At 37.8% G+C, this 18,277-nt stretch overlaps 1 protein-coding gene across 1 annotated transcript in view; it reads right to left on the bottom strand.

Annotated features, from left to right (window-relative positions):
* Positions 1 to 18,277, bottom strand: part of anapc1 (anaphase promoting complex subunit 1) — a 60,310-nt gene that overhangs the window by 29,863 nt on the left and 12,170 nt on the right. The window contains exons 19-37 of the mRNA XM_026189811.2: positions 17,390 to 17,521; positions 17,005 to 17,079; positions 15,041 to 15,160; positions 14,082 to 14,251; positions 11,002 to 11,093; positions 9,969 to 10,117; positions 9,044 to 9,122; positions 6,638 to 6,674; positions 6,337 to 6,410; positions 5,713 to 5,891; positions 5,492 to 5,578; positions 5,262 to 5,401; positions 4,913 to 5,031; positions 4,488 to 4,618; positions 3,585 to 3,725; positions 1,567 to 1,719; positions 1,261 to 1,342; positions 740 to 831; positions 201 to 335 (exon numbers count right to left, since the gene is read on the bottom strand). Coding sequence (XP_026045596.2) covers positions 201 to 335; positions 740 to 831; positions 1,261 to 1,342; positions 1,567 to 1,719; positions 3,585 to 3,725; positions 4,488 to 4,618; positions 4,913 to 5,031; positions 5,262 to 5,401; positions 5,492 to 5,578; positions 5,713 to 5,891; positions 6,337 to 6,410; positions 6,638 to 6,674; positions 9,044 to 9,122; positions 9,969 to 10,117; positions 11,002 to 11,093; positions 14,082 to 14,251; positions 15,041 to 15,160; positions 17,005 to 17,079; positions 17,390 to 17,521 — 2,187 coding nt within the window. The remainder of the gene's footprint in view (positions 1 to 200; positions 336 to 739; positions 832 to 1,260; positions 1,343 to 1,566; positions 1,720 to 3,584; positions 3,726 to 4,487; positions 4,619 to 4,912; positions 5,032 to 5,261; positions 5,402 to 5,491; positions 5,579 to 5,712; positions 5,892 to 6,336; positions 6,411 to 6,637; positions 6,675 to 9,043; positions 9,123 to 9,968; positions 10,118 to 11,001; positions 11,094 to 14,081; positions 14,252 to 15,040; positions 15,161 to 17,004; positions 17,080 to 17,389; positions 17,522 to 18,277) is intronic.

The raw sequence follows: 18,277 nt of genomic DNA, 5'->3' as shown, positions 1-18,277 counted from the left end.
GGAAAAAACAATACATCAGCACAGACTGAACATATGAAGAACCATGACATAGTTTTTGAGCTGCAGTTCTTATTGTATGGTAAAATTCTTTAGTAGTTATACAGTCACATTCTCCAGTATTATTTTATCGCATTGAAATAACACTGCTACACTGTAGACAAAAAAAAAAGAAAAAAAAAAAGGGGGTTTCTTTCATGTACCTTGATTTGGTAGCTGGGGGATTTGTGCCTCTCCCGGTTGGCCCCAGCCTGAGCTCTGCGATGTCCCCCAACCATGTACTGATACAACTGCTCAGGGACATTCAGGTCTGTCATCCCAATCAGGTTGCTGCCATGCTATGAGGAGAAAGGGGAAGGAAGAACAAGCAAGGTAAGTGCAGGACAGAAAAGGATGAGAGTAGAGATAAGAAACAAGAGACATGCAGAGACAGATGTCAAAGAAAACCAATATTTGAACTTGGGTTTTGTCCCTTTATTACTGGGCTTCAAGCATCATTAACACCTGACAATATTATGATCTGAGGTTTCTCTTACAGAAGTGAGCAGGTATCCAAGGGACTTTTAAAAGAACTTATGTGGCTTAATAACAGAAAAAAATGTATGTGTACAAAAAAATAAACATAACAATCGGGTTTTGTGAGAAGCTGTTACTTTTTTTTTTTTAATTAGTTACTATTGCAACAAACAAATGGAAAATGGCAACGTATATTCATATATATATGTTTTTTTGTTTGTCTTACCCCCAGACAGACCATACCAAGAGCGAGCCCAGCTGCTAACGAATAGGACTCTCTGTCTGTACAATATTCCATCTCTGGTCCAGGGGGTCGACCTGAACAACAGACAGACCAAAAGTTACCATCTATGCATGGCAAGAAAAATCTAATTAAAGTAAAAATAAAAGTTCAACAGTGAGACTGGATGCAGTGTTTAAAATGGAGCAACAGAGCTTAAGCAGAACTTCTAACCTGACTGTTTACAATGTCTATTCAAGAAAACAGTATTTTTCTTGCAGTTTGAGAGATACCTATCCATTAAACATGCATTTGGCAATTAAATAATAGCCCAAAACCCAAATTATATTGTGCACTTTTTTTTTCAAGGTGTTACATATATAAAATACTGTTTATTTACTTCAGTGAAATTCATATCCAGCTCTTTAATTAACAGCTTTTAATGTATCCGATTTAAACTTTTAGGTAATTTTATGGAACTTTTTCCCATTGTGTTGTCTCCCTTTTGCGCATACACACTTACACACCTATCTCAGACAGCAAGACTTCAGCATTGTGTCTATGGCCCGTTCCTTGGTACACCAGCCCGATGCCAATTACAGCTGCAACCTGTAACAGAAAAAGAAAAAACAAAGAAAAAAAAACAGATGAAGAACTGAATGATCATCCAGGGAAGATAAAAAGAAATCTCTTCGGGGGTGCGACAGGAAGGGCATCTAGCGTGAAAATCTGACAAATCAAACATGCAGCACTACCTGCTGGGGCCACCCCCTGTGAAGACGGAATTAATCGAAATTAGCTTTATCTTCTTCTTTATACGTACTCACTCTTACCTGAACATTGTGTGGCACGTCCAGCTCAGTGGAAGTGGGCGGGAGAAGGGCAGGAATGTGTATGCCAAGTAGGCGAGTGATCGACATGTCCATGGTGCCCAGTTTGGCTGAAGACACACCCAGGAGGAGCCCAATGCTGGTCATTTCATGGCCCTGAGAGACAGAGGCACCCAGACATTAAATCACAATAAAAACTGCATCTGCAATTATCAGTGATAAACAACAACTTTCTAATATTTCATACACCTAGCAAAAGCTAACAGTAGAGAAATATTATCAAACAGCTTCTCTTCAAATAGTAGTCACTTTTAATAAAATTTAGACTATTACTTATTGAAAATACAGTGTAATGCATGCTCTTTTGCACTAAAAAAAAAAAAGCAGTCTAACTGGCTTGATCTGTGACTCTCGTATCTGAGATCATGACAGACAGTTTTCATTAGACCCCTGTGTGCACATTTGTTTGACCGACCACAACATGTTTTAACACAAACAGCATGAAATAGGTGATTGCCGTGCATAGTGAACACATGCCATGAAGTAAGAGGCCATCTGTTGGACAGCCTTCCTTAGCCTTCATAATTTAGACATCATATTATCATTTGACTAAAAGTAAATGAAAATATTCTTGTATTGAATGACAATGTAGACAAAAAGCTCAGAAAATGATGATTAACCATTTACTAGTTTGTGAAGATAACCGCTGGGACCTTGTATGAAATTGTAAAATATGAGTTGCTCTCTTCCAGGGATGTCAAAAATCATGGGTCAAATACGAGTTAAAATACAAACTGAAAAACTAGATACAATGACACAGTTTTTGCTTGTAAAACGCTGACGCAAACTGGAATGTTTAAAAGGTGAATGGCATCACCCCAAATTCTTTTTAAAACCACAGTCATAAACAATTCTAATGAATTCTGATCCTCAGTATGCAATTCTCTATCACAGCAAGAATAGAAACTGTCAAAAAACCACTAGCAACAAACACGCTTCAACCACGTTCATTGCTTTCATTCACACTGGAAGCTGTGACATATTTTACCATCAACTCTCTGCATCTGATTAGTTCATTCTTGTGTGTCGAGCTGTGGATATTTATTTCTGAGCCTTTATTTTAAAAGATCAATTAGTTAGGAGACTATGAATGAGATACTATAAAGCTATTATAAAGAATATAATTTAAAATAAAAGAAATATATACTGGTGAAATCTCGATATTAGGGCAGTTGAGTTCCAAGATTCACCATTACGGTTTTTATACCAACAATATAATTAACGTTAAACGCATACAATAAAAATTTGCAGTGAAAAACATTACCATGTAAATGCAGAGGGGGAAAAAAGAACTCAAAATAGGAGGACATGGTGTAGAACACAATTAGGACTGAGCAGACTTATATTGCATTCATACAATGACTAATACAGGGAAATAACTGTGATTATCATCAACCACAGCTTAAATTTACACAAAAATCAAAATTCAAAACGGGAAATGAAAATGAATCAGTCTTAAACATAGCGTGGATACTCAGTATGGATGAGGTTCAAAGGCTTAGCAATCAATCTTCAAATACCCTTTCACATAGACATTTGAATTTAGAAAAAAAAAAAAAAGATTTGGCTTGCGACATCCTGTTGTTTTTCTCACCCGAAAGTTGGAAGGAGTTGTCTCATGTCTAAGTTCTCACAAGGGAAAGTTTCACTTTGACTAGCTGCCAAGCTATGACGCATGTTTATGTATAAACTGTATTTAACTTCAAATTTGTTTTCATCTTATCGTTCTTTGTAAGTTGGGCGTGTGACAGAAGCGGGAGCTCTAAATTATTGCAAGAAAACAAAATTTAAAGCACAACCGGCTCTAAACTGAGCATTTAAAGTACAAAGTATTCTTTGAGTGTAGCGTGTTATACATGTACTTACGCACACTTCTTACTTTCTGCTGTAAAACTCAACATAGCAAAGAAATACTGAAATTGTTCCAGCACATGTAAGCCTGTGTGTAGACAGGTGTGCACCTTTGTAAGGTAGTCATGTATGTTCAGCGTGGCCAACTTGGTGAGGTGTCCATTGAGCCCCAAGGCCATAAGGAAGCCTGCATACTCATTAGCCAGCTCAGGGCTCTTTGGCTTGTTGTAGGCAATCCAGGCTGAGTCCACCTTAAAAACAAAAAACAAAATTAAACTATATTTATTGGTATAACACTAATAAATGTCTTTGTTGCAAGAGAATGAGGTTTTTTGAGTATTTACAATTATTAGAATATTTTATTTGTGCTCAGTTTTAATATCCATTTAGCATTACACTGCCCAAAGAATAAAAGACACTCAAACTAGAACAACAGTGACATTGTAACTAATATGGCTCACGTTCCATTCACAGTTATTACCCGTACAACTACTCTAATGCCCATTAAGTGATCATTGTGTGCAAGATTCGCTGAAATCGGACCAAAACCCTGGAAGTCTCCATTCTTGTTAATTATGAAGGAACACAATGACAGTAGCTTTAGCCAGAGTTATAAGCTAAAAGCTAAAACAAGCTGAACAGTATAAATAAATATTCATCAAATGCTTAAATCTGTTAGCATCAATATCATATTTTTTTTCAATACTCTCCAGTTTAACATAACAATGACATTAGAAATAGGTAAGTAGTAAATAAACACGATGTTGAATAAGCAATGTAAAATGTTTTACATTTAAGGTTGGATAAAACTGAAGCTGTGGAACAAGCTAGCGGGTTTTAATTAAAATTTTTCTACAGAATTACAGGTAGAGCTAATAGAAAAATACTAATAAAATAATAAAAAATAAAAATTAAATTTTTAAAAACATTTATAGGCCTGTCAACATTAACATTTTGGGGTATTTACTAAGTAACAGACTGATTGATTAAACATGCAATGATTTCAGTCTCACCTGTGAGGCAGGGGCTATTTTAAGCCCAGCAGCTACTCCGTTATGAAAACTGGGCCAGCTAGTCATATTGGGAGGAACATCAATGTTTCCGCTGTTCAGATCTACCACAGTATTCCTCGGAAGGGCACGGCCTGAGGAAGAAAAATAAAAATGAGAAATAATCTGCAAATGCATGTAGTTATTAAAACGTTAATCCTCTTAAACTTTGGAATATTTTGTTCCTGATTTAGCAAAGATAATTACAATGTTTTTTCTTTTTTTGGAAAGTTATGTTTCCTCTAGGGCAGTGATAAATTGTACTGCAACAGCTTTTATTATTGCACAAACTAATTTTATCTTCCTGTTAAATGAACCATTTACAAATTTCCACATTCTCGTCAACTTGTTCCAGTAGATTTTATTTTTTAACTGAAAACTTAAAATACCTGTGAGGTTGAGTTTTGGGACAGGTAAAGGTTCAGTCGGTACTGGGTGATAAGAGAAGAGAGTGAAGAGGCCCCTGCCAACTGGCAGGGCCATGGTCCTTTGACACAGCTGCAGGAGTCTATAGAAGGCAAGGACATGGACAGGGCAGGTGATAAAAACTATAAAAACATCACAGATTCTAAAAAAATGCCAACTGGCCAATAAGTTTACCACACAGATTAGGGGAGAAGAAAGGAAACACAGAACAGTACAGAAATATATACTGCATATGCCTTTTTAGAACTGGTGTTTTGCTGTCTCTGTTTCAAGACCAAAGATGTTCATGACAAATGCATGCATTATACTCACTTGTTCTCTTTCTCCTCTATGTACTCATGGTCAGACACCTCTGGGAGCTGGACAACACTAACCCGGACAGGTCTGGAGCTCTGCAGAAGCCTCCTGACCTCTTGGACCCTCAGATCCTGACTCCAAATCAGTCCTGTGACCTAGTGAGAAGAAGACATAAATATCTGAATTTTTTCTACAGAACACACTACTAACAAAAAATATATAAACATGTTTATGAATTTGTTTACCTCTTGAACAATGTCTGACATCCCATCCTCCTCCTCATCTGGTTCTGTGGTTGCAGGAGGTTCCAAGGACAGGCCTGAACTTACAGACTGGAGAAACACACAAATTATAAGGCCAAAAAAGAACCAAAACTTTGAAAACTTACTTTCCTATTTTAGAATCTGCAGACACTGAACTCCATCTTTATCTAAATAATTTAGGTTTTAAGTTTTTTTACACTCACAGCTTTGCTCTTGGCAAGGGTCATTTTGTGGGCTTGTTTGGTAAGATCTTGTCTTCCAATCAGAAGACAGACCTCCTCTGACCAATCAGAACACGGCTGCTCACGGCACCGATAGATTGCCTCTCTAATAGGCAAAGCCACACCAAAGGGGACCGACTCCAAATCTTTCAGGGTGAAACCTAAACCAGTGAAAAATGCACAGTTTTTTAGAAACAAGGAATATTCTGCTTTAGAGGCAGTGTCCTTTGAGCGCTAACATAAATACACACAAACAGGTGGGTGAAACTCAAAAGCTGCTACAACTGTTGTATGTACATGCTTTATACTATTGTCAGCTCACAGCTGAACAACTAAAATATCATAGGGTACATTACCCATTTTAAAATAAAAAGATTTAAGAAGCACACTTATATTAAAAACCAATATTAAAACCTTTATTCACACAGCAAACATGTCACCCAGCAGTGAGAAAGCACATTCAGGTTCACAGACTGGTTTCAGTGGACAGGTGTGAATGTGTAAATATGCATGTAAACCACTGTGGTGGCGAAAAAGAGGATATAGCTTCAACATTCCTTTCTGAATATAGATTCTTTTTTTTTTAAAGAGACATACTTCTCTTACCCTGTGAGGTGAGCCAGACCACCAGCTGCTCAGCCAGATTTTCACTGGAGGACATCACTTTAACACTGCTCTGTCTAGAAAACATACATACAAGAGAAATTAACGGAAAACTTTAACTGTTATTAGGTATAAGATTTTTACAAGTTGACCTTTAGGGGTATATTAACAAACAGAAAAATAATACAAAAGAATGTGCTGGTATCCTGTATGTCAGAATTCATTTTAGCTGTTTCAATGCCTTAAAAGAAAAAAAAAGAAGAAATTTAAAAGCTCTTGCTCATGTTTCTGTCAGATGAATTACCTTCTTATTTGGGGTTCAGTGGCAGAGGATTTCTGGCCTGATGAAAATGAGAAAGGGGGGTGAGGAAGATCAGCAGCAAGGAAAACAGGTCAATGAATTTACAAATCAGGCTTGGCACTCTTTTTGCAGCTCTTACCGTATTTTCTGCACTGTAAGGCATACTTAAAGTCCTTTAATTTTATCAAAACTTGAAAGAGCGCCTTATAATCCGGTGTGCCTTATGTATGAATTCTGGTTGTGCTTACTGACCTCGAACCAATTTTATGTGGCATACGGCGCTGAAAAATCTGTCAAAATGTTTTAGTACAACTTTGGTACGCTACGAAGCCACACCGCTAGATGGATTGTCGGAGCATTATGGATACCGTAGTCAGGGGCCTCGCAGACTGGGACCTTAAGAGGACGGAGTTTTGGACCCAAAGTCAAATGAACACTGCAGCATCAGTGAGAGTTAAAAACCATAAATTCTTTCAGCTTTAATAAGATGATCAGCGTTGCTGCTTTACCAGGTGTAACAATTAAGTTTAACATCCAGGCATCCATGAAAACAATGTATTAAATTTAACAGGGCTGGAGGTTAGCAGGAAGTTACCTTGCTAGTTTCCACCTAAACATGATATAGCATGTTATAACTGAGAGATTTCTGAAAAAATTAAAATGTACAGCTCTGCTATCACTTCCAACATAAACAAAGACAGAAAACTAAACAGCAGTGACATTTGTATGGTTACTGAAGTTGGACTAGCTGGTATATAATGATGTGCTACGTGATCGCTAGCGAGACAGCTATGTTAGCATAATTGAAGCTGAAGGATGAACGCTAACTTTTTGCCATTCCAAAAGAATTAACGTGCGGGTTCTCGATGGTTAGGGGAAAATGCAATCGCATGGCCGGTATGCTGTAAACGGACTAAACTTCAGTCAGGAGAACAACTGAGATAACCCATCCACAATACGAGGTTAGTCATTAATATACTGCAACAACATGGGAATAGAGCAGCTTCGAGAGAATTCAGCATTGATGAATCAATGGTACGGAAGTGGAGGAAGCAAGAATCCATCCATTCATTCGCTTATCCTTTTCAGGGTCGCGGGGGGCACTGGAGCCTATCCTAGCTGTCATAGGGCGAGAGGCGGGGTATGCCCTGAATAGGTCGCCAGTCTGTCGCAGGGCTAACACACAGAGACACAAACTGCATGTCTTTGGATGGTGGGAGGAAGCCGAAGTACCGGGAGAACACATGCAAACACAGGGAAAACATGCAAACTCCATGCAGAAAGACCCCGGCCTGATGGTGGAATTGAACTCAGGACCTTCTTGCTGTGAGACAACAGTGCTATCAGTACCATGTCACCGTGCTGCCAGGAAGCAAGAATGAGTAAAGTTTGACGTATCTGACTGTTTTGTTTCGGTTATTGTGCCTTATAATCCAGTGCACCTTATGTATGAAAACAGACACGTTCGTCAACAGTATGCCTTATGGTCCAAAAAATACGGTAAATATATTAAAGCATTTTCAAATCTGTAGTAAAAACTGTAACCAAAAAAAGAACAAAAAAAAGAACATTAAAATGAGTGGTTAAAATAAAGGCTTGCAAAGAAAAGCGTCTGGACTTCTTTAGGTTGCTTGAAGACGTTTCACCTCTCATCCGAGAAGCTTCTTCAGTTCAAAGGTCAAATGGTGGAGAGTCCCAGATATAAACCTAGTAGGAGTATCCCCCCACAGAGGGACAAAAGGACCCCCTGATGATCCTCTAATCGCCTGAGCCAAGGTGTGAAACTGGGTGTGGGTCCCAATCAGCCAGAGTTTCGGGTGTGTTCATAGTAGGTTTATATCTGGGACTCTCCACCATTTGACCTTTGACCTGAAGAAGCTTCTCGGATGAGAGGTGAAACGTCTTCAAGCAACTTAAAGAAGTCCAGACGCTTTTCATTGCAAGCTCCTTTGACTACGATGACCTGGATGACTGAGAACCTTCACAGACACTTAAAATAAAGGCGACATTTTGTTCCTGATGAATGTGGGATTGTGTTTGAGTGGGATGGCATCTGTTTATTAAAAATAGCAACATAGTGCTCAAAAAGTCACTCTGGATTCTCAAGCATCTCTCACACAAAGCCAGTGTCCAAGTCAAGGCAAAAGTTCATCCAACACCTGCAGCAACAGCTGTTACCTTAGCGCTGTATTGTTTTTTGTTGAAATAAACACAAAGGAAATCAGGTGACACACAAACCTGCGTCACTCATCTTTCTTTCTGTGCTACTGGGCCCTGAAGCATGAAGGCAGGGGACTGGCAGGTAATAGGGGGTGGTTGTCAATAAATGAACCCAAACATGCATACCCACAGAGAAACACACAGTGCAGCATGCAAGAAAATGATCTTAAAGGTTAGTCACTAACAAACCTGCAGAAAGCTTGGCTAGGTACTTGGATACATCTGTTGAAGTAGCATTTTCATCTCCAATGACATAGAGAGCATAACTCTGGAAAAAAGGTTAAGAGAAGAGATGTAAATATGATACAAAAACACTTGCACAGTATAGATTTTTACTGCATAAAAAAATAAATATTGACATTTCCAGTGAAGAGCAGTTATATTTTCTAAAGAAAAAAGAAAGGGATAATTTAAATAAAACTGTTCTGTGAACTGCAATGAACTGATGTGATCAAAGCTTTTTGATGGATGAATATGAACCTCAGTTCTTCACTCCATCCTGTTCTAAGTGGTGAAGGGGAAAACCTTTAATCAAGAGGCATTTAGGCTTACAAGGAGGGGACTTAGAGTGCTCTCACACTTTACTTTACTCTTCCTATTGCCGATTCAGGAGATACTGTGCGCATCGAAATATGAGCCAGTACACGGTAACGAAAAATTGTGCCACAGTCATAATCAAAGCACATAAATTTGTGAACAAATATTTGAACAAACATGATAATATGACCAATGTTGTATCCATGTCTCTCTGTTGAGTACTGTCTTTTTAAGAGTGATATGAAGTACCAAAACTTAGGCCCTTCTTATTTAGCACTGCATATCCATTTCTATGCAAAAAAAAGGAAGAGCAACATCATTTTTACACTGCGAAAGTACAAATGCCTGAGTGTCACCTGCACATGTGGTGCTTAATATTTTATTTTTGAAATAAGAAAAAAAGGTAAGGAAATATGGTTCATGAATTGCAGCTTTCTAACAATTCTATAAAGCAAGTTAAGAAAAAGGAAAGACAAACGGCATTAACTTCTTGGAGATATATAGATAGATAGTAAGCTACACTCACTATACTTGAAGAAAGTTATTTTATAAAATGACAGATGTGCTTTAATCGTACCACAACCAGCAGTCTGGTCCTCTGGCAGATACCCGGCAGGTAGGGGAAAGGTGGGCTCTCCTCTCCTCTCAAGCAGCTACTGAGCCAGCTGAACACACAGGGAGGCTCTGGTCTCAGGAAAGACGGCCGCTGCATTTGGCAAATCAGTGCTAAGAAAAGCCAGGTGAGGAAGAGGAGGGAGAAAGGTGGTGGGTGAGGTAAAAGAACAAGAGATAAAAGGGAGCTGGATGGTTATGTCACTTCATCCTTTCTCAGAAAACCACGTGCACAAAATAACAGCAACACTTTATATTCAACCCTGCAAGTATCCGTGTCACAAAGCAAATAACCACCTGACAGGTGTTCACATAATTTTTAGGACATCTGTCACGAAAACTTAGTGACAACAAGAAAACTTCCCCCGCACTGAGTCTTTATTTTTAACTAAACCTTGTTTATATTCAGACTAATTTTAAGTGCTATGTGTTGGGAATGCCCATCGGTAGAATTTCACACTCAAAACCAATCGGGTCAATCACAAGCAGGAAATTACCAGGAAGCAGGAAAGTCCACCCCTGTGGAAAGAAACCGTGCAATGGCCTCAAAAGCGTGTAAAAAACTATTCCTCTGTTCAATGGTGCTCTATCTCATAACAGCAATGCAAATGATTGGAATATTGTGAACCAATCACTGCTTAGCCTACATAAGGTAACATTACACTCATCTCATATTTAGAAAGAAGAAAAACAAAAAAAAACCAAAAAAAAAAAAACCCCAACAACAACAACACACCAACACACAATCCAACAATTGACAAGCTAGCTCAGTTTTTGAAAACCACAGCTGGACTGAGGGAAGATTACACGTTACAGTGCCTCGTCATGCAAATTTATTTTGCATTTGTTTACATTTGCAGCACCTTTAGGAGTCCAAGAAATACAAAGGAAGGCTGCTAAAACAGCTTTTACCAGCAGCAGACCATCCATCCTCCTGTTTAACATGTCTTGTCCGTTTCCTGACTTGATAATGTTACAGACAATTAAATAAGCCTTACCCTGGTCTATCAAGCAGCTCTCAGTGAAGCCACTAATTATTGAAGGGTAGTCTCTCCAGTACAGATCCACATACTCTTCAAGCTGAAGATCTCTGCAAACAGAAACAAACATACATTAGCATTCTTTAACAGTATTTTTTTTTCTACTTAGAAGAACATAAGGTTTATAACCTTCTATCAATGGGTTATTAAGTCTACCATGTACTAGGACTCACACATGCATATTTCACTGCACAGCTTTGGACTAAATTGCTGCAAGTAATTAAGAAAAGTCTAAAAATGGCTCAAATAGCCTCTGTGACATTTAACGTGTTTCAGGTTGTAATTAAATACACAGTGAAAGTAATTAACAGCAATGAATCATTATCTTTCAGCTTAGCATCAGATAATCAATATTTTTTAATCTTGGTACAAACCCCTGATTCCTACAGATTCTAGCTGTGTGTGCACTTTGCACAGGGACGCAGTAAGGAGCGTACAGTTATCCAGGTTTGTAATCTTTTTCATCTGAATTCTTTATTTCTTCTACTTCTAGCCATGTCTTGTGCTCCTTCTCTAAGTTGGTTCTTTTTTTAAGCGTCTATATTAATTAATGATAATGATAAACTGTAACTGGAAGTTGACTGTGGCTGCCATAAAGCCTCGAGATGAGAATACCCCCCATTGCATTCTTCATGTTTTGAAACTGGAGATGCACAAGATGTGGTTCTATGAGGAATCGGGGAGCAATGTATGGTCAAAGTAATGATATATCAATGACCAAAATGTGACTATTCATTGCTGTATCCGCCACTGTTCACTCTAATGGTTCAGTCACACTAGAGTAAAAACAACCACTGTAGGGACTAGGAAAAAGAAAAAACCGGTGATTATCCTGTGATTGCAAACAGCCAAATTAGTTGCGGTGACCCTAAAACTCTGACCATTTTGGATTGCAAAGCAATTCTAAAGGTCACCTTGAGGGAGGAAACCTGTCTCCAACCAACTGCGGTCCATTGTTGACTAACGCCAACCACTCTCAAACACACAGGCGAAGGTAAGTGCAAATAACTGCCTTCTAATTTATAAATGCAAACAGATTGCAAAAATCAATATGAATCAGTCTGTGCCAATGAGTGCAACTCATCTGTGATGTGTCTCTTTGCAGTAGTGTTCTTGACTCAACTGGTTGCCAACTGTATTCAGGTTCTATTCCTATATAAAATCCAGGTTACTGAGCACCTGTGTCATTTGACAGTTAAATCACAGTCCTGAAATAACTATGTCACTTTTTGAGGTGGATTTTATGAATTACTGTTTCAAAACTCTAAGATTCTTCCAATACTTTATACTGTGCAATTTTTGTGTATGTAAACGTCACCAACAACACAACACAGATTGCATATAATTGCCAACTTGCCCCCATTCAACAGCAAACAGATAGCAGATGGACTCCATCTTATTGCTGTTTTATCACTGCTCTGAAACACTGAAGTCGTTTTGAATTTAAAAAAAAACAAAAAAAAAAAAAAACGGTTAGTTTTGATCTCTACTTGTGCCATAGTCTCCAACCACAGTTTTCCCTAGTTAGACTGTAGTATTAAAAAAGGGACCATAATTTACTTAACAAATGGATATATAAGCAAATATCAAAAGTCAGTAGAATATAAATATCACACTGTATTCATTAATACTTGACATGACCAATTAAGACAAAAAACTCTTCAAGAAAGTGTTTAGTTAGATTACAAGTAAAGCGAAGCCTCATATAACCAAGCTACTTAAAAATATTTATAACACTATAGGAAATGTAGGGAGGATTTTTCTGGCTTACATGTATTTGGGATTGCACCAAAAATGACCTAATCCAGAGAAAAAAAATGAAAAAGAACAACACGGAGAGACTGAGTTTTTCAAAACTGACAATCACGGGTTCACCACTTTAAAGCAGTTAACAGTTAAACTCGGAATAATATTTATCATCACTATCAAATTGGAAAAGAAGGTACTTCTATCATATATTTTGAACTATAAGTGTTGTATCATCTGGGCTAAAGAAGCACCATCAGGTTTGTTATTACTGCACATCCATGATGGTATGAGTGAGGATTAGAGCACATTGCAAAGTTGATTTGTGACTAGTTCATTCTGTTAAAGCACCATTAATGTTGAATATATCTGTATGGATCTGCTAGAGCAACATATGCTCTTATCCAGTGTCCTTTTCAACCAAGACTAAGGAAGATAATGACAAACCACAATGATTATGCAATGCAATAGCATGGCTCTATGATAAAAGTTTAGGAGTTAGCCTTGAAGCTGAAACAGTTGAAATTCATTTTTGCTTTCAAAACTAAAGAAACTGGTCTCTGCAGTTCACAGGCACAGAGGAAACAGACTGGTCATGTCTTGACATTATGTTAACAGGTTGTTTTAGATTTAACATAAAAACAGGTCATCCTAAAACTCCACTGTAAATTCTGCAAAGAAAATTAAAGCAACTGCTCATTTAAGGCATTGAGATTACTTATTTAAAACTGTTATCGTGCCAGTTAAATGCCTAATGAAACCATCAGAATCATCATTTAACCAGCTTAACCAGTTAATAAAGTACAGAGAATGCAAAAATTAGAACCATATTTGCATAACAACCCACATACTGACAATACAGGCCAATTACTCTAAGAGTACTTCATTCTCCCACTCTCCCTATTCTGTTACTGTCATTGTCACCAATAACCGAGGTCACTTAACAACCTGCTGAAGTATATTTCTCAGTAAAGAGCATGGATGGCACACAACACAAGCTTTCACAGAAAACAATGTGTGTTTTTCTTTTCTTCTCGTGGTTTGAGTTCACCAGTGGAAAATTAAACAAGGTTCTGTTTGTTTTGATAAATGTCGCCCAGCTCAAGGCTAGCATTTCTTTACGCCTCATAAAAATAAACAGGATCTTGTAAAAATGTTGGACAAGTATCTTATAGAAAGATTCGGTCATCTGGACAGCCAAAGCCAACTGAATGTAACTTACTTTCCTTATACAAGAAAAAAGAAACATAAAAACCTCAAACACACACACAGACAGCTAGAAGAATGGTTACCTAGCCAGCTGTTGCAGCAGGCAGACTAGTGATGAAGCTCTCGCTCGCTGCAGCTCATCCAGCTGCAGTTCCTGATAGAGCAGATGGAGGACATAGAAGAGTGCAGGGATGTGAGGGAACAGAGGAGCTGAACTGTCCAACTTCAGAGATGGACTGGGGGGAGAAGAAGCCTAGGACATTCAGTGGCAAAAAGAAAGAGCAGAAACATTAAATTAAAGGGGGAACAGGTTAAACAGGATGTAACAGGAGATTTTGTAATTGCCTGGAGATATAACAGCAAACTTATACTGACATGACATCGTGCAAAAACAATCAGGAAGACTACAAGTAAATGCATGCCAATGTCTTTTGCTCTTCTTTGCCAGAATTGTCCCCACAGTTAAGGTGAGCTCCAGCAGCCCTTCAATAACACCAAATGAAATTCGGTGTTATGTTCTTTGCACAATTTTTTACTTACTGTGGTTTTCCTTTAACCAAATTAAAGGTGGTATAGTTGCAGTGTTGAGCTCCCTTTTCTAATAATATTTCATGTTTCAACTATTTTGTCCACAACAATAATCACAAAAAAGGAATATAGGCTAAATAACAGAAAGCACCTCTGTGTATAAAGCGATACAAATCAGCAGTGCTATGAAAACAGAATCAAGGAGACTCAAAAGAAGGTCAGTCAAATCAACATGACTACAGTTTGCTAGTTCACAAAAGTCTGCAGGCATACTGAATATACCTACAATCAGTGTGCTGGGAATCTCTCATTGTTTTATCAGGAAATTTGAATGAGGAAAAAAAATAAGGTGGTGATGGAAGAAGAAGAAGTATGGTTGATTACACCTCTATTTGTGAGCATTAACTCTTATTCCAACAAATCATACCCATAATGTCTAAGCCCAAATACACCAACAAACAAACAGAATCAAAGAACATGCAGTATATGGATTCACCCAGTGTTTGGTACATACAGTGCACAGGCCTTCAGTTTCTGAAGTGACTGTACTATTGCCACTGGCATCCAGTGAAGTGGCAACGGGCAAGAAATTCATCTGACGGTGGTAATGGGACCCCATCAAGTAGTCCCAGTCCTACAGGGAGAGGAAACAAAGATAAACACCAGTCAAAAAGATAGCTTTTAAAACCAGAGACCAAAACATCAAATACAGTCAGTAAAATGTTATGTGAACTGCAAAATGATCTTTGAGACATTTCTGTGCATTTGGTCACTTGACAAGACAGACCGCATTTTGGTCCAACTCATGGCTCTCCATTGTTTATAATTTGATTGGTAAGGGGATGCAGATCGTTAGCAAAATAGAAACAATAATATGAATGATGAATGAGTTTGGAGAAAAAAGGGAGAGGCATGCAATTCAAAGAACATCATCCCTATAGTGAAACACAGTGGTGGGAGTATTATGGAACTGGAACTGGGAATTTCATCAATTTAGTTTTGAAAGAAAACTTCAAGCAGCAGCAAACTGGGTCTGGATTGTCAGTTCGTCTGCAAACACAACGATGACCCAAAATATGAAGCACTAGATTTTAAAGACCAAAATGATGTTACAGCACAAAGCTCTGATCCTACTGAAAATGTGTGAGGTGAACTGAAGACAAAGGTCGATTCTATCATCGGGGGGCTTATACGTTTCAGTTTGATTTTGTTTTTCGTGAAATAATTGTGTTTCTGTGGGCAAACTAAAATAATTTAGGTATCCAAATTAAAAATTGGGATGTTTGGAAAAAGCTATGCTGAACATACCTTGCTCTGACTTGGGAAAACCTTCAGAAATGAAATAATTCTAACAATTCTGCCCTCATCTTTACATCTTTGATGCAGCATGAAGACAACAGAGGTAAGAAGCTGACACTGTCGTCCAGTCTAATGTGACTCACACATTTCTTCAGGTCACACACACACACACACTACAGCCTAAGCCTCCAGCTAACTGACATTTTCCAACCATATTTTGCTCTAATGAGAACACATTACTTAAGAAGCCAACCAATAATTAGGAATATTTAAAGAAGACTGTGGAGGGGCCATTTCAAGGGTTAAGACTTGGGTTTCAGATTTAGGGTTACAGCAAGGGGAAAGGGAACACATTGTGCCAATGTGAATCTCCTCAATGACAAAAGCACAAATATGTGTAACTATGTTTAGGATTGTAGGACAGATTACAGTCCCCCCCCCCACTGCCCTCCCTCCTAAGAGTAAACTGGGATTTCCCATCACACAGAGTTCTCCATGACTGTACTGGTTTACTTCTGGTTGCTTCTTTTTTTTCTTTTTTTTACTAAAATGTATTTTTAAAATCTTTAGGTTAAAGGCTTTATTATGTCCTTAAAACTTATAAACACAATAGCAAAAGTAAACAGCAAACAAGCTAAAATGAAAATAGCTGAATCTGTTTCAAAACAACAGTTTCTAAAACATGAATTTGACCTTTAAAATTACTGTTTAATATAAGAAAGAAAAAGAAAAAAATTTACACTATTTTAGATCATTAATTTAACCAGGGAACTCTTACAGAGAAACAAGAAATTATTTTTCCAGGAAATTCTGGCCAAGGGGCCACCACAAGCAGTATATAGAACAAATGTAACTTTAGTAACTGAGAAAATTAAGACATGGAAAGAAGTCAAGGGATGTTTCATGAGACTAGAAATCATTAGTGATATATATTACTTTCTAAAATCTGCAATTTGGGGGATTCAAAAGTATATAAGTATAATATAAGTATATTCAAGAGTATTGAAGCACTTTCTTTTTGCTGTGTTTTCTTTTATAACACTTGTTTCACTGTCTCACTATGTGAGACAACCCTTGCATGCATAATTGATTGTTAAGGGATTATAAGTCTACAAGCTGTAATCAAGCTTGATAATTGTGCTCTAAAACATCACAACAGCTCACACTTAAGTAACACACCTCATCAGAACCTCCATCGGAGGGACGAGCCTTCTTGGCTGCAATCACTGGAGAGAGAGGCATTTCAAAATGCAGCTGTGAAAGTAGGAAGGAGGACAGGGAGCAAGGTCAAGACATGCAAATTACAGTTTAAAGCCACAATAGGATTTTTCTAGTCAAGAATTAAAAAAAAAAAAAAAATAGTTCAAAGCAGACCAGGCTTTTGGCTGCCAAGAATCATTTTGTATTAATGTACAAGATTTTTACTGAAAGTTTCATTTTTAAATCTACTCAGTATGACTGCAAATGTCATTAATTATGAAACAAATTGGAAAGCCATTTCTACAATACATTAACTGGAAATTACAATTACAGTTTAAAAAACAAAATACAAATGCTGACTCACATTTCGTGTCCAGGTCAGGCGCTCGGTGTTGTAGCCCATCAGTGTCATGAAGCAGGTGACAAACAGGCTCCACTCTGTGTGGGCACTGGGACCTCCAGGTGCATTGTAGATGTTATACCATTTCACCAAAACCTGTTGCATTTAAAGAATTTAGCAAAACTAAATGAAAATAAAGAGTATATCTGCATGTTTGTGTGAAAATAAAGCCCTGAAAAACATAATTTTGTCATTCAGCCTCTTACTCTACCTAATGAGATCCTATACAATTTCTGCCAAAGCCTAATGAGGCTGTTATTGTATACATTTCCTTCTTTGTTTTTCCTTCTTGATTAGTTGGAGACAGTTAGTTGGTCAACTCTGATGTCATACTCTGTACACTAACCACGACTGAGTAACATTTAAATAAACATGATGGAGAGCTTACGCTCTAAAGGTTTCAGTGCTTATAAATAGCACAGCTTGAGGTTACCTTTCCTGAGTATAAAATTTCCTACACAATATCATACACAAGTCCCAGATTCAGACCATCCTTCTTGATGTCTGGATTTGGATTAAATTGCAAATACATTTACTTAAGACCATCAACACAAGTTTTCCCAATTTTTTGCCCTTCATTTCAGTTTGAAATGCATTTGTGAACATACGATGGCCAAATTCAATTATGTGAAACCTTTCCCAAAAAATTAAATCATGGGTAAAGATCCAGATCCAGACTGACCAATCACAGGTAGAATTTTCATGCAAACCCATCAATAGTTTTTTGAGTAATCATCTGAACGAACACGTACGCACGCACGCGCGCACACACCTCCTTGGTAGAGTTAATAATGCACTGAATTAAAATTATTGGCAGACTGGTTAAGTTGTTATTCTGAATCTTTGCTTGTC

Source organism: Astatotilapia calliptera, chromosome 13 (assembly GCF_964374335.1).
Source record: "Astatotilapia calliptera chromosome 13, fAstCal68.1, whole genome shotgun sequence".
Lineage (NCBI taxonomy): Eukaryota > Metazoa > Chordata > Actinopteri > Cichliformes > Cichlidae > Astatotilapia > Astatotilapia calliptera.
The sequence above is the reverse complement of the archived record's forward strand: the minus strand, read 5'-3'. Positions and strand labels throughout refer to the sequence as shown.